At 44.0% G+C, this 14925-nt stretch overlaps 1 protein-coding gene across 1 annotated transcript; it reads right to left on the reverse strand.

The window, feature by feature from the left end:
* LOC115913904 (G protein-activated inward rectifier potassium channel 1-like) lies at nt 1–11750 on the reverse strand. The gene is made up of 3 exons (XM_030966197.1): nt 10863–11750; nt 3543–3759; nt 1–2012 (listed from the first exon to the last, which is right to left on the reverse strand). The coding sequence occupies exons 1-3, from the start codon at nt 11511–11513 to the stop codon at nt 1441–1443; spliced, it is 1440 nt and encodes a 479-aa protein (XP_030822057.1). The 5' UTR covers nt 11514–11750; the 3' UTR covers nt 1–1440.
* Between the last annotated feature and the right edge of the window lie 3175 nt (nt 11751–14925).

Here is a 14925-nt window from a genome sequence, read left to right on the forward strand (position 1 = left end):
TGTAATTTTATTTTATACTAATTTTGGCAGTTCTGGAGAGTAGGGAGAGTCATCATCATTTAAGACTTCATGCTGTCATCTAAGTACTCCACACAAATACAGTTGATAAATGAAAACACAGATCTTAGCACATATATATTGTTGAAATTCATGTTGAGAACAGATCAACAACAACAAGCAGCACATCTTATCCCTGCATAAAACAGCATTTTCCAGTCTCACACTGTAGACAGATAAAAAGCAAGAAATACTGAGTTCTGCAAGCCAAGCTACTCCTAGCTTGGAGACATAATTTTACCATCTGAGTTTTGTCCATGTAACAAGATTAGAATTGATCCTTCTATTGGAGAGTGCTCTGGTGATGAACACCCTGGATGCTGAGCCCCTGAACACTGTTTACGAACAGCAGGGTGTGTTTATAATTACTACCAACCAGGAAAGAAAAAGCCTCTCTCACAGACAAAGGTGGATTGAGCTGAATAGCAATAAATATCAAATCTACAAAATTACTGAGAATCATATATAAATGGAGAAGGCAAATGTAACAAAATGACAATTAGCAACATCAAAGACTACCATTCATTAGTAAAACTCTGAGATGTGTAATAACTGAGCATTATTTAGCACTTTGCTTTTATTTATTTACTTACAATGTCTCCAAACTGAAATGTCATTTAGTTGCAGTATAAAACATGCCAAGAAGCTGCGCTACTGATCTCAAGTTTCCTTCACAGTGAGTGGTGATATGGCCATTAAAATTCAGCACATGATCCACCAAATCAAATGCTGAGGTCTAATTTTGGACAGGGTAAAATCCTCATGTTTAGGAGAGCTCATGTGGGCCAAATGACAGTGGTTATTGCACACTGCCTCCTCACCTGACTGACCATGGATGAGACACTGGGAGCACAGAGGGAGAGTGCCACAGTCACTGGGAAAGAAGGATGGAACAGGAAAGTCTCTTTCCAAAGAAACAGCTGGACTAGCACTGAGCAGTGTCACACATTCCTCTTGTGCTCTGCTGTTCTGCCCATCAGGAACAGTCCAGGACCTGAGCTGCACAAAACCAGGTTCCAGCTGCTCTTACACCCTTCTTGCTTCCATCTGTGACTGAGGATCTGATCCTTGCTTTGTGAAAAAGCATCTGCATACATGGAAGACAGGGTGGATTTGCAATGAGCATGCTGATAAGCATTATCAGGGCAGGAATCTCTTTGGCATGACAGGGTAACCTTACTGCCCCTCAAAGTCCTGTTATGCTACCTAGATTGGACCTGTACAGAACAATTATACAAAAAGGATCATTCATCCTGAAAGCAGCAGAGACAAGTTGTGACTTTACTGTGAAACAACTCTTCCAGGGCAGCAGTCTCAAATGCAGTTTATCAGCAACAACTTCTGTTTCTTCAGCTCTTAAAAGAAGCAATCAGAGTTCATTTTTCAAAGTTTGGCAGGGAAATTATCTTCCAATTTCACCCCTAGAGCACCCATACCTGGAAAATCCTTCTGTAACTCGAGCTTGCTGGTGGACTGAGTCAGAGCCTTGGCATTTATTTTTAAGGCTTTCAGCTGCATCCTGTGATCACCGTCTTCACCATCAGACATGGGACTTATTTCTTGAATTTCCAAGAGATCTCCAGTACTGAAATTCTTCTCTGCATTACAGGAACTCATTCTCAGGGCTCTTGGTGGAAGGCCCTCCTTCCTCGAGCTGATCTTCTGGAGTTTAGCAGGGAGCTTGTTCTTCTCTCCTGTGACATCAGCACAGTCAAGAGGACAAACCTGTTCTCTTCTGCTTTTCTTCTCAACAGGACTACTCAAGAGAGATGACTGGGACAGGTTTTCTTCTTGCTCTTTGACACTGTAAGGAGGAGTGGGGACTTCAAAGGTGGCATGAAACTGAGAATAATCGACACGGAAAAAGCCATCTTCCAGAGACATGACTGGCAGGAACCTGTGACCCCACAGCACTTCATCTTCTGTGTAGGAGGTCCTGGCTTGGCACGTCATTCCTGTGCAAATGGACAAGAGCATTCAATGTGAGCAAGCAGACTGACACATGGAACCAAAAATACATGAGGCTGACAGATAAAAGTGAATTTCAGCCAGCAAGCCAATGATTTTATAGGTTATAAAATGGGGCAGTTGATCCTAGACAATCTTCTGACAGTCATTGACTGACTAAATTTTTATGCAGACTTGCAACCAAGCCATGGCAAAATGTAAAATTAAAACAGTATTAGCTTGTGTGCTGGTTTCAGTTGGGAGAGAATTAATTTTCTTCACCATGTCGAGTATTGGAAGCAATTAGGCCATCCCAAAGATTCCCTTTTCCAGGCTGAACAATCCCAATTGAGTCCTCAAAAGGCCACAAAATCAGCTGTCATCTAGACAATACCATACCCAAATTTAAAAAAGAAACAAAACTCTTCTCATATTTGTCAATAATCACATATGCCTACAATCTCTGTGACTATCAGGTCTGTATTTGTGCTGTAAAAGTGGATTTCTTAGTCTGAATTCAAGTCAGTGCAAGCTAGGCTGTCACTGTCATATTTTCTGGAAAAATCCCTTCGCCAGGATTTCTTCTCCTGGGAAGCTGAGAAGCCTCAGAGAAGAATGAAAACAATATTATGTGATTGCTTCTCCCTGTTTTGCTGCTTTGGAATGTGGTCTGGAGATTGTTGATCCAACATGTGAATTGTTTTTTATAAATGACCAATCAAGGTCCAGCTGTGTCAGACTCTGAGGAGTCAGTCATGAGTTTTCATTATCATTCTTTGTAACCTTCTGTCTGTTTCCTTTCTCTATTCTTTAGTATAGTTTTAGTATAATATAGTATAATATAGTATAGTGTAATATAGTATAGTGTAATATAGTATAGTGTAATATAATATAATATCATATCATATAATACAATATAATATAGTATAATATAGTATAGTATAATATAATATAATATAATATAATATAATATAATATATATTATATTTTATTAATTATATATAGTATAGTATAATATCATATCATATCATATATTCTTGTAATGGATGTTCAACATGAATATCGTGTGGCAAAAGTTCCTGTTAATGAGACCAAAATCTGCAATGATATGATATGATATGATATGATATGATATTATAATTAGCCTTCTAAAAACATGGAGTCAGATTCTCAATTCCTCCTTCATCCTGGGGACCCAGAAAATACCACACTAGGCTGAAAGGAATTTTGCAGCACTGGCAACTTTTAAAGTTCAGCTTTCTTTCAGAGTGATGATCCTTAAAACAGAAGCCTCATAAGAGCATTGAGCTGTTGCACACAGAGTGGCAGGCTGTGTCCCTTGCTGGCCACTTTGGGGATTGGCAGTGCCAAGCCCTGTGGGGAAAGGGAGGTCTCTATTCCTGGTGAGAGCCACTGCAGCTCTGCAGCATATGGCAGGATATGCTGGAGCATGCAGCACTAACAGCTGCCTTGCTAAAAATATCAGCGCTGAAAACAAAGATTAAAAATCAGAGTATGCAGATTATTCCAAGTCTTACCAGTGGTCTCAACGATTCCTTCGAGGATGACAACGATTTCAAATTGCTCACTCCTCAGGGATCTTTGTGAGAGACAGAAAAAGGGGCTCTCTGAGTTAATTTCATGGCAGATGGTTAAAGGGGAAACCAAAAACAGCTGGTCAGCTCCAGTTCCAAATCCAACATCCAGCTCACACTGGTCCAGTGGCAGAAATTCCCCCTCCGGTGTCTGTCTGGACTAAAGAGAAAAAGATGATTTAGTAATCAATGTGTGAGGCAAAACATAAAATCAATGCAATAAAGTTTAAACCTGCCTCTTGCATGACATTATCAGCTACATGTGGTAGGTCTGGGGGCTTCATCATGGAGATGAAATAATTCTAAATACTGTGAGGCTGCTATGCAAGACCAAGGTTGACTTTTCTTATTATGCCAGTGAATCTCACCACCTACAAACTTTACTGTGACATATATATATGTATATATATATTTATATTTTATGTTAAAATATTATTAATATTAATAGTAATATAATTATATTATAATACATTATTAATAATATCTTGATATAATTTATATTCATTTATAATAAAATTTATTATTTTGTTATATGTTATATATTTTATATATATAATATATATTTATTTTTATATATATTTTTAAATATATATTTGTTTTTGACCAAAATGTCATGTATCACACACTACATGCCTTGTAATGGATGTTCAACATGAATACTCTGTGGTAAAAGTTCTTGTTAATGAGACTAAAATCTGAAGCTGGGCACATTTTATTCTGTTGTTTGAATTAATGTTCTCTTATTTTTGTATGTTACTAACTTTTGGTTGACACTGTGATGTATGAACTCAAAGGTAAACACCACAGTAACTGTGCAGTGCATCTGGTAAATGGCATTTTCACAAATCCCCTGAATTGATACTGATGATGCTCTCGCCCCTTGCTTGTACCACCTACTCCATATTAACATTAAGAAAGAACTTATTATCAAACAAAGTGCTCATTCTTCTTCCCATCATTTCGTGGGTCCAATAAAAATACTGATATAGTAGTTTCCCTCTACTCCACAAGGTTGCCTCCAAATTTTCCTGGTATTCAAAGTCTAACTAAAAATTACATCACTTGGCCAGGCAGCTCCTCATGTGATTGATTTGAAGGTGTCTGGTGGAAATTGCCCACCAAAATTAGCAGCTTTGCACAGCTGATAAATAAATCCTATTTCAAATTTTCCTGTTTATTTCTGATTAAAAAGCACTTAACTCTTCAAGAAGACGACTACTGATTATAAATAAATAAATATTATTGCATTTCTACTATCTATATTTATATATCTATACATATATTTCTATTATCTATATGTATCTATATTTCTATATATTTATCTAAACTATCTATATCTCTACTAATATTATTATCTAAACTATCTATATTTCTATTAATATTATTATAAGTTCTACTATCATAAATGAATAAATAGTTTTGTGTTGCATTTTGGAAACATTTTTCACTGAGAGCAAGCCAAAGGCAGCAGTTTTCCATAACTCATATCTGACTAGTGTTCTTTTAAGAAAGTTTCTGTCTTTAAAGAAAATCCCCAAGCAAACAGTTGATCTTCATATTGTCTCTCTTCTTCACATGGACCTTAAAAATGCTGATTTTATAACTGCCTGGTATTTACTGGAGATTACATACCCAGCTAGGCAGCAGCTGGAGCACAGCTCATTATTAAATACAATCCATGATTTCATCTATGTGCTACCTGCTTGTTTTGCTGCTGAGGAAGAAATATTCTTCCTGTCTAAGTAACAACGTTCTCCCCTGCACAGGAGTGATACAGGGGTCTCTTTGAGCCAGATCCTATGAGCTCTTGGAGATCTGTATCATGCCTGAGATAGCTCAGCCACCTCAAATGGCATAAAATCAGCAGGATGGCTTCTGAGGTAGTGTTGGAAACAAAAAAGTTTTAATAAAAGGCAAAATAACAAACTCCTTACAGAGAAAAACTGATCCAAGTGCAAGAGGTTCTTGCTCCTGGTAAAACACCCCACAAAAGCCATTAGTTCCTTTGTTCTCTTTCTAATGGATTGCTTAGGCAGGACCTTTTGGCCTCTGTCCAACTGGATATCCTTGAGGTGAAGTTCCCAAGGTCCTATGAAGTGTCTTTTTACCTCATTGAGGAGAGAAACTTCCAAGCTTTTACCCTTTTTTAAGGAGACAGAAGATAATTTAGTCACTCCATCAACAAAGGGCACATTCCTACACAGGAGGACAAGATTCAGTTTTTCCTTTGCTGATGAAGGCAAAGAAAGTATCAGCTGATTGCATGTGAAAGCATTTTCACAAATTATTTATGATCTGAAAGGTAAAGAGATAAAAATCTCTTTGTGAGATTTACTGTGAGATGAAAGTGATCTCACTGTGAGATAAAAGTGATCAACACTTCCATAGCAGTCATGACAGTGTGTTATATGCAAAGGTGGAATCAGCCTAGTGCAAAATCATCTTTTTCCTTGCAGAGCTAGGCTGCAGTCCAACATGGCTTTTGCTGCCTGGCTGCTGTTCTTGCAGTGGGTGCACAAATTGATTGCCCAGGTATGATCTTTGCTCCAAGGTAAAAAACCAGTATGAGCCAACATCTAAATCTCAAATTGTCCCAAATATTCATCAAATACATCTACCTAGACAAAAATGTGCCATTTTGCACAAACTGTTGCCTGACTTGAGAACTGTTTGATCTACACACCATTTTTCTTTGTGCAAGAGTCTTCAATCAATTCCATTCAATAGTAAACAAATCCAGCCAGGATGATTAGAGGTAACAGATCAGGGAGAAAGCAGAAGGTTGTGTTTGAGGTATTCAGGATCTTACATGCAGGATTGATTTATGCAGGGCATGGAGGATTTTTAAACTTGATTGTTGAATAAAAATAGGTTAACCTGAATGAAGAGAGCTTAATAGCCCCAACAGGTTCAATCTCATAGCCAGTGACCTTTGTTTTACATTTACATTTACAGCTTTACTCAAAGGATCACAAAACAAGAAGACAGAGGGCTATAAAATGTCAGGAATAAGTCAAGAAGGAACACTTGTGACTCTTTATTTTGACCATCCACATAACACAAAGACAAGGAAATTTTGCAGATTAATACATGCTGAACAAGGGAACAATTAATTAGAAATGCCCTAGCTTGCAATTTAAATGTGGTCAGAGACGGATAATCCGAAAGTTTCAAAGAATTCTTCTACAGGTTAATTGCTTCACAGCTAAGGAAAAAAATTTTAAAAAGAAAAAAAGACTCTTGTGTCTAACTTTCTGCCACTGCATCTTTGTTTCAGTTTTTATTACAAGGCAGACTTCTACTGCATCACCACTTAGTCTTAGTGTCTGAACAAATACATCAATGCTCTTTAAATCTTCACCCAATCCTTTATTAATTCTCTTTGCTTTTCTAAACCCTGTTTATGCATAAACATGCATATCTCCCTGTAGAGATTATGCAGCTTTATTTTTATTATTATTATTATTATTATTATTATTATTATTATTATTATTATTATTATTATTATTATTATCCCTATGTCAGTTCACTCATTAGAGAACTCACATAATTATGTTTTGATATCCAGGTGGACTAATTAAGTACTGGAGCAGAAAAAGTGGGACTCAAAAGATGCAGCACCATCAAGCTTAATATTGTAGAGAAACATATTTAGAAAAAATCTAGAAAATGCTGAATTGGTACATGCTCATTGCTCCTCCCCCACACTCAGACTATCAGCTTGCAAGAAGTGTTATTGTGTTTTATATTACTGGAATATAAAGTTTATGGAATAATGGAATAATATGATCTTGTTACTTGGATACCATTGTTGAAGATTTGTGTGGAGTTTTTCAGTTGTGACACTACACCTGGAGCTCCACTGGAGAGAATTCCCAGGATCACTGCTACTTTTTATTTTAGTTTAGTTGTAAATATGACCTGTGTGAGCTGAACTTGTTCAGACCAAAGCAGAGAAGGTGTGGAGGAGGGGATCTAACAAACATCCCAAAAGGGATGAGGAACATGACCAAGAAGACAGAGCCAGGCTTTTCACAGAGGCACCCGGCAGGAATGACAACAGGTATAAACTGAAATAAGGGAAGTTTGGACTGGATTGGATTGAAGGAAAACATTTTCATCATGAGGACAGTTAAGCTGTGGAAAAGCTTGCCCAGCAAGACTGTGCAGGTTTTTTTTCCAGAGGTTTCCAAACCTATATTGGAAAAAGCCCAGAGTAACCTGGTCTGATCTCCTAGCTCACCATGCTTTCAGCAGAAGGTTGGACCACAAACTTCCTGAAGTTCCTTCCAATCTAAACAATTCTGTAATATTAAGAATAGTATTTTTTTGCACTTTATGACCCACTTATCAGCTTATTGAAATCACAATATAATGGGTCTTCTTACTTATTTCCAATGCCTGTCACCTGCCATCTGCAAACTTTCTGGTACAATTCTGTTTACTTTCAGCTAATTAAAGCTTAAAGAACAGGTGCCTGCTGGTTCTAACCCAAAGCTCACAGCCTCTGTGGCTATCATGCTTCACAACTGTATTTTTAAAACTATTCTTAGCACATGTTGAAACAATTGTTATTAATGTTACTAATGAAACTAATGGTAAAACTATTGTTGAAAACAGGCTATGATGATTTTACATTCCTTCTGAATCAAAATGTCCTAGTGAAATACTGCATAGATGACCATACTATCATGTTGATCAATGACATCTGTAGTCACATCAAGAGGATGTACAAATGTGCACTGTGATGGAGTTTTATAAAATCAAAACCGATTGCCATACTCATGGCTGCTGCCTTAGGCACACTAGAAAGGTCCAGGAATCAAGGCAGAAAAATACAATTCACTGTGACATTAAAAAGTCCAGGACCTGAAACTGCACATTTTTCAGCAGCTAGCTCCAAATAGCTTTTTTCTTTTTTTCTATTTCTTGCCCCAGGATTTTGCTTTTCCCAGCTTCTGTAGCACTCTATGTAAACTAGAAAAGACTTGGATTTCTGGAAAAGTCTTTGCTGAAAAACACACAATTAGTCTTGAAACCGTTTCCCAAACTCTCCACAACTCAGTTCAAATAGAGGCACAGACTTTTGCACTATATCCCTTTGCCATGCTGCTGCAGAGCCCCTGGACCTAAAGAAAAGCCAGCCCAGTGTGGCAGCACCATTTCATTCCACTGAATGGATCAGGGCATTACCACACTGTCAGGAAATGCTGTTCAGACAAGCATAGGTTAGTGTACAAATTTAAATCCTCAGAGCTCCACTGATCTCAGCAAAACACCACATTCACTGCTGAATATATCTCCCAGCTCAAGTACAAAAATGTGATGTGGTTCTTCACATCCCTTCACTGTGGCACCAGTACAAAAGAAAATTCTGGCTACCTGATCAGGTGCAGAAGTATAGCAAGATCAGCTGCTGGCAGCACTGCAGGGAAGTACAGAGGGCAGAGCTCAAACCACAAAAAAGATTAGCTGAAGACAGCAAGCAAATTCTGGCACGTTCACCCTAATTTACACGACGCACAAAGCTCCCTGAAAGCAGCTGATGGAAATTCAAGGGTGACCTGAAGAGCCGCCAGTGGCTCCCAGAATGGTGTGTCCAGTTCAGTGACAAGGATTTACAGAAATACCACACCTTGCAATGAGGACTGAGGGGGCAGCTACTGCACATTCAACTTTAAATCTTCTCCTGTTCATAGCTGGTGTTTGTCAAAGGTTACCAAGCAACTTGAAGACAACATGATGCTCATACCAAAAAAAATAAAACGAAGAATTGCTCACTGATTCATTGTCTGGCCTACAAAACAGCTATCCTAAGACACAATGGTCATGCAGGTCTATCAAATGTCCTTCAGTTTTCTGGCCCAGTCACCTGCACACCAGCATTGTGTAGCAACAGAACTGTCAGCAGAAAGGACATCAGGCTGTATATCTGGTGTCTTATTTCAAAAGAAAATGAGTTGCCCTCTCTGTAAAAACACAATGTGACCCCACTTTTATTCCATTTGGACCTGCATTCCATTTTGAATGATAGAATTAAATACTTTCAAGGAGATTTCTGGATGATAAAGCAACAAAAACCATGGTTCAGCTGGCTTCCCAATTTCTACAAAAATTGCTCCAGTGTAACTCCTGACAGCTTGTTCCCATATATATATATATATATATATATAACACAATTTCCTTTTAAACCTTAGCAGATTCTCCATTTTAAGTGGTATTATGTAGCAAGAAAAAGTCACAGTTCAGGACAGCATTCAGCATAGAACAGATTTACCACTCATATTTACCATTCATATTTACCACAGCCCCAACACCTACTGCCTCATGCTTATTCATGAAGATTATTAAATAGGCCAGAGAGAATTACCAGATAGAACATTTATAACATTCAAATACGATATCTTGAAATTAATCTCATCACTGGGATCCAGCTTCTGACAGCTTAGGAGCTTCAGACAGAGCTCCTCACCAAGGATGAGGAGCTGACAAGTCATAGCTGCTGTGAGATGCTACATTGCTTACAATTTCAGTGCTTTTCTTCCATTCTACTCCAGTCCAATTTATCTTCTGGACCTTCGTGACTGCCAAACTCTTCTGGGTGTTTTTTTGTTTGTTTGCTTGTTTTGGGTTGTTTTTTGGTTTTCTGTGGTTTGGTTTTGGTTTGTTTTTTATAATCTCTTTTGAATCCCAGGTTTTTTTCCATTCTGAATTCTACTGGCCATTGTCAGTGATTAATAAACAGATACTGGTGACAATCAAAGGAGCATCTATACAATCCCTCTGAAATGCTGTCAGCTGGAACACTGGGATAAGGGACTGCAAGTTAAAGCTCACCAAGTTCCCCCAAGAGGAAGAGGAGGTCAAAGTTGATCTTTATCCTAGTTTAATATCACCACAAATCAATTCCTTATTCCCAGCCACCATCTGCTAAGCAGCATGCCTTAGTATCCATCCTTGGAGCTGTCCTGCATCCTGACACATCCATCCTGACTTTCTGCCAGCCTCACAATCCACTGAGAGCTCTCTGATCAGTTTTCCCCTACTCCTGCTTGGCTCTTTCACGGCTCCTGCTGGGAACAGGAAAAATCTTGCACAGTCCTTCCCACCGCCCCAGCCAAGGGACAGCACGGGGCAGGGCAGAGCTGCCAGCTGGCATCACCAGCAGCGGCTACACAGGAGAATCCCCGCGGTCCTGCCCTCTGTGCCCACCTCTGCCCGCGCCCACCGCCAGCCAGGTGCCACCCTGTGCCACCGCCTCACCTTGATGAGCTTGCAGCGGATCTGGGCAGACACCATGTGGCTGTTGCGGAGGTTGCCCACACGGAACATGAGGCAGAGCTTGGCATCGCGCTGCGAGATGACGGCGGCGCGGCTGAACATGAGGGTCTCGGCTCGCTTCTTGGGCTGCGACATCTTGATGAACATGCAGCCGATGAGGAACGCGTCCACCACGGAGCCCAGCAGCGACTGGAAGAGGAACAGCACGATGCCCTCGGGGCAGCGCTCCGTGATGTAGCGGTGCCCGTAGCCGATGGTGGCCTCGGTCTCTACGAAGAAGAGGAAGGCGGAGGGGAAGTTGTACACGTTGGCCACACACGGGCTGTACGAGTCACCGTGCGCCTGCTGCAGGTCCCCGCGCAGGTAGGCGATGCCCCACCACATCGAGGCCATCACCAGCCAGGCCACCGTGTAGGTCAGCAGGAAGATGAGCAGGTTCCAGCGCCACTTGAGGTCCACCAGCGTGGTGAAGAAGTCGGAGAGGTAGCGGCTGCTCTCGCCGCCCAGGTTGCCGTGCTGCACGTTGCAGCGCCCGTTCTTGTCCACGAAGCGCTGCCGCTCCCTGCGGGCGCTGCAGCGGGCGAGGCCCACGGCCTGGTACTCGTCCCCAAACTTCCTGCGCACGGCTGCCATGCCCTCGGCTGCCCAGGGGCTCGGCGGGCACGCCGGGGATGCGGCGGGGCGGGAGGCTGAGCGCGCCGCGCTGCCCGCGCGCTGCGGCCGCCGGCCCCCGGGGCTCGGGGAGCTCCGGGATACCCGCGGAGCCGGAGCGGGAGAGGCGCTGCCAGCGCTGCCCGATCGCCAGCGGGGCAGGGAAAGCGCCGGAGCAGCCGCGGCCGGAGAAGGGAGACAGCAACAGGACCGCGCAGCCGGCGGAGAGAGCCGGGCTGGGCTGGGGCGGGGAGAAGCGGGATGGGGCGGGGAGAGAGGGGTTGGGCTGGGCTGTGGAGAGAGGGGCTGGGCCCGGAGAGAGGGCTGGGGCTGGGGCTGGGAGAGCCGGGATGGGGAGGGGGGACTGGGCCGGGGCGGGGTGAACCGGGCCGGGCTGGGCTGGGCTGGGCTGGGGAGAGAGGGGCTGGGGCGGGGCGAACCGGGCCGGGGCGAACCGGGTCGGGCTGGGCCGTGGAGACAGTGGCTGGGAGAGCCGGGGCTCGGGGTGGGTCCCGCGCTGGAGGTGTCTGGCCGAGCCCACGTACCCAAGGTAAAAACACCCAAGTGATGCACAATACAATGACACCACCTGCCAGCTGATAGCAGACTCTGTCCCTGAACTCCTGTCAGTGCTCCTTTCAATAACTCCCACAATTTATATGTAGAGTGTGAGGTTCTGGGGTGTGGAACATCCTCTGGCAAGTCCATAACCTGCTCTGGCTATTCTCCCACTCAGCTTTTGTGTGCATCTCCTCACTGGCACAGAATGAGACACAAAAAAGTCCTTGGCTTAGGATAAGCACTGCTTAGTGACAACCAAAACCATCAGTGTGTTATCAACATTATTCTCATACTGATTCCAAAACACAGTCCTCTGCCAACTTCTAAATTAACTACTGATGTTTTCACAAATAATTTAATGGATGAAGGTATGATTGTTAACATCTTTGAAATGGGTCTTAATGTCTCTACTGACTTTGGGCAGCAGGTTTGTTACCGGCCTGGAAAGCTTGGCTCCTGAGATAGGCACGGGTCTGCACAAGACTGAACTTCGGGGTAAAATGCCAGGTTCAAGGGGGGATATGGAGTGGCTGCACCCTCCTAGTACTTCAGCAATGGGGAAAGGAACAGGGCACCGTGCTGCCAGGAGTTGGGATAAAAGGGAGGCTGAGTCCTCTGAAACCCCGAGAGAGAAAATCCCGCGGGCGTGTGCCCCAGTGAATTCTCTCCCTTTATTCGAATAAATTTAAGGACTCCTCTGTCTCCTTTTTGGACATAAACTTCCGGCGTTTTGGACACTTTCCTGACAGTCCCCAAGGGTGACTTCAACAGGAGAACTCCGGAGGCCGGCCGAGGCAGCGCTCAGGTCCGCCCGGCTCCCGGAGCTCCCCCGGGACAGCGGCCTCCGGAGCCGCCAGCTCTGGGGCGAACCCCCGGAGCGGAGCTGGCAGCCGCTAACCCTGACGGTGCTGAGCCCCCAGTTTCGCCGCGAGCCGCCGCTCCGGGGCGATCCAGGCTCCCCTCAGGCCGTGCCAGCTCGGGGGAGAGAGGGAGGCAGGGAAGGGAAGGAGGGAGGCGTGCGTAGAACGGCTCTGAGGGCGCATGAGCGAGGTGCGCAGCAGGCTGCGGGCAGCTCCGCGGCCGGCCGGGGCAGCCTCCAGCGCCGCAGGAGCCCAGCCCGGGCTGCTCCCGCAGGTAACGGCGGCACGGGGCAGCGCCGGGGCCGGGGCGCGGCGCGGGGGCCGCTGAGGCGGCGGGGGCGGCGCCATTTTGCGGCGCTTCGGGCCGGGCTCCGGTGCTGCCTTCGAGGCGCGGCCCGGTGTGAGGGAGCCCGCGGGTGTGTGCTGGGTGTGCCTGGGGGCTCGGTCCGGGTTAGGGCTCCGTGGTGGATGTGACCCCGGAGCGTGTTCGCCTCGCGGCTCGGGAAGCAGCTCAGGCAGGGTCATCTCCGGTCCGGTGCGGAGCGCAGCCTCGCTCCGTACGCGGTGGGGCTGTGAGGAGGTCTGGGCCCGCAAGTATCACCTCCGGCTCGGTGGAGCTCACATAAAGCTCTCCGGGGCGGGACAGCCCTTGCTGGCGTTGCCGGTGGGGTGTCACCGGGTCCCCACACCGCCCGGGGTTGCCTGGCTGAGCCCGGGGCGCCCAGCGCGGCTGGGCCGGGGCTGCCCCTGACCGGGGGGCTCGGAGGAAGAGTCCAGCCCGGTGGTGCCCGGCAGGGTTGTGCGGTTTTGTCTGTGCTTTGGCCAGCACCAGAGTGGTGTTTGTGTTAGAGGAGATACCCGTGAAGAGCTTCACTCAGGTTTGACAGGAGGAGAAATCCTGTGTGGCCCTCAGCTATCACGGCTTAGCATAGTGATGTGTCCTCTGACCTAATGTAAAATGTTAGACTGCAGATGCTTTCTGAAAGCAGCTGCTGCTTTGAATGATACAATCTGGGTTACAGAAGCTTTATGTTGTGTTAGGCTGTGAACCACAATAGGTTTATTCTATAAGTTAATGGGGATATGCCAGGTCATATTACGTTTCTGTGTTATCTCCTGATTTGACCCCATGGCGAGCATCAGTTGAGTTTATTTAGCCCTTCCCAAATATTAACAGCCCTTTTTCTAGGTAAGAAAGGTACTTCAGGCATTCAGTCTTGGGAGCAGCTGGGCAAGAAAAATGAATTAAGGTTTAGGTAGGTATTTTTAAAGAGGAAAAGTGCATTTGAGTCTATTGATGCTACAATGATGAGAGGACAGATTTATGGTTTTGAGACTCATCTTGCAAAATATCACATGCTGGGGCAGATTTTAATACCTCCGAGAGCCAGCCCTGGCTATGGAATTCTTTTCATTCTTTGGAGTGTTCATTCCAGGCAGTTCTGTGTAACGGGATTTTTACAGAGCATGGAAGATGCCTCTAGGGGAAGCCTCCATTTTGATTGCTATGCCTAACTCGACTAATTCTGATGCTCCTGAGTTTGCTGTCAGGTTTTTAAGATGCTGAAATGTATTTTCAGGTTCCTGTGTGGGCTTTTTTTTCACTAAGAATTTGGAAAATAACTTGGCTTTTCGTGGGGTTTGGTGCTAAATAGGTTTGACTGTAGGAAGCACACATTGTTGCAAAGATGAAGGATGCAATTACAGTTCTTTCTTAATAATTTGAGAAGATTTAAATATGTGTCAAATGAAATGCCACAGTCAAGGAACCAAAGCAGCCCATAAATTTCTTTGGCATGAAGTGTATGAGTGAAATGCTTATTTCCTCTAAGCAATAGGTAATAAGAGAGTTTAAATAAAGATGTAGTATATAAAATGCACTGGAGCACAATCCATGGATTAGAGTGAAATTTCAACACTCAGTTAATTTATTTAGAGAATTTCAGCTATGTTTTGATGCCCGGATGGATTAA

The sequence above is a fragment of the Camarhynchus parvulus genome, chromosome 27, assembly GCF_901933205.1.
Source record: "Camarhynchus parvulus chromosome 27, STF_HiC, whole genome shotgun sequence".
Classification (NCBI taxonomy): Eukaryota; Metazoa; Chordata; class Aves; order Passeriformes; family Thraupidae; genus Camarhynchus; species Camarhynchus parvulus.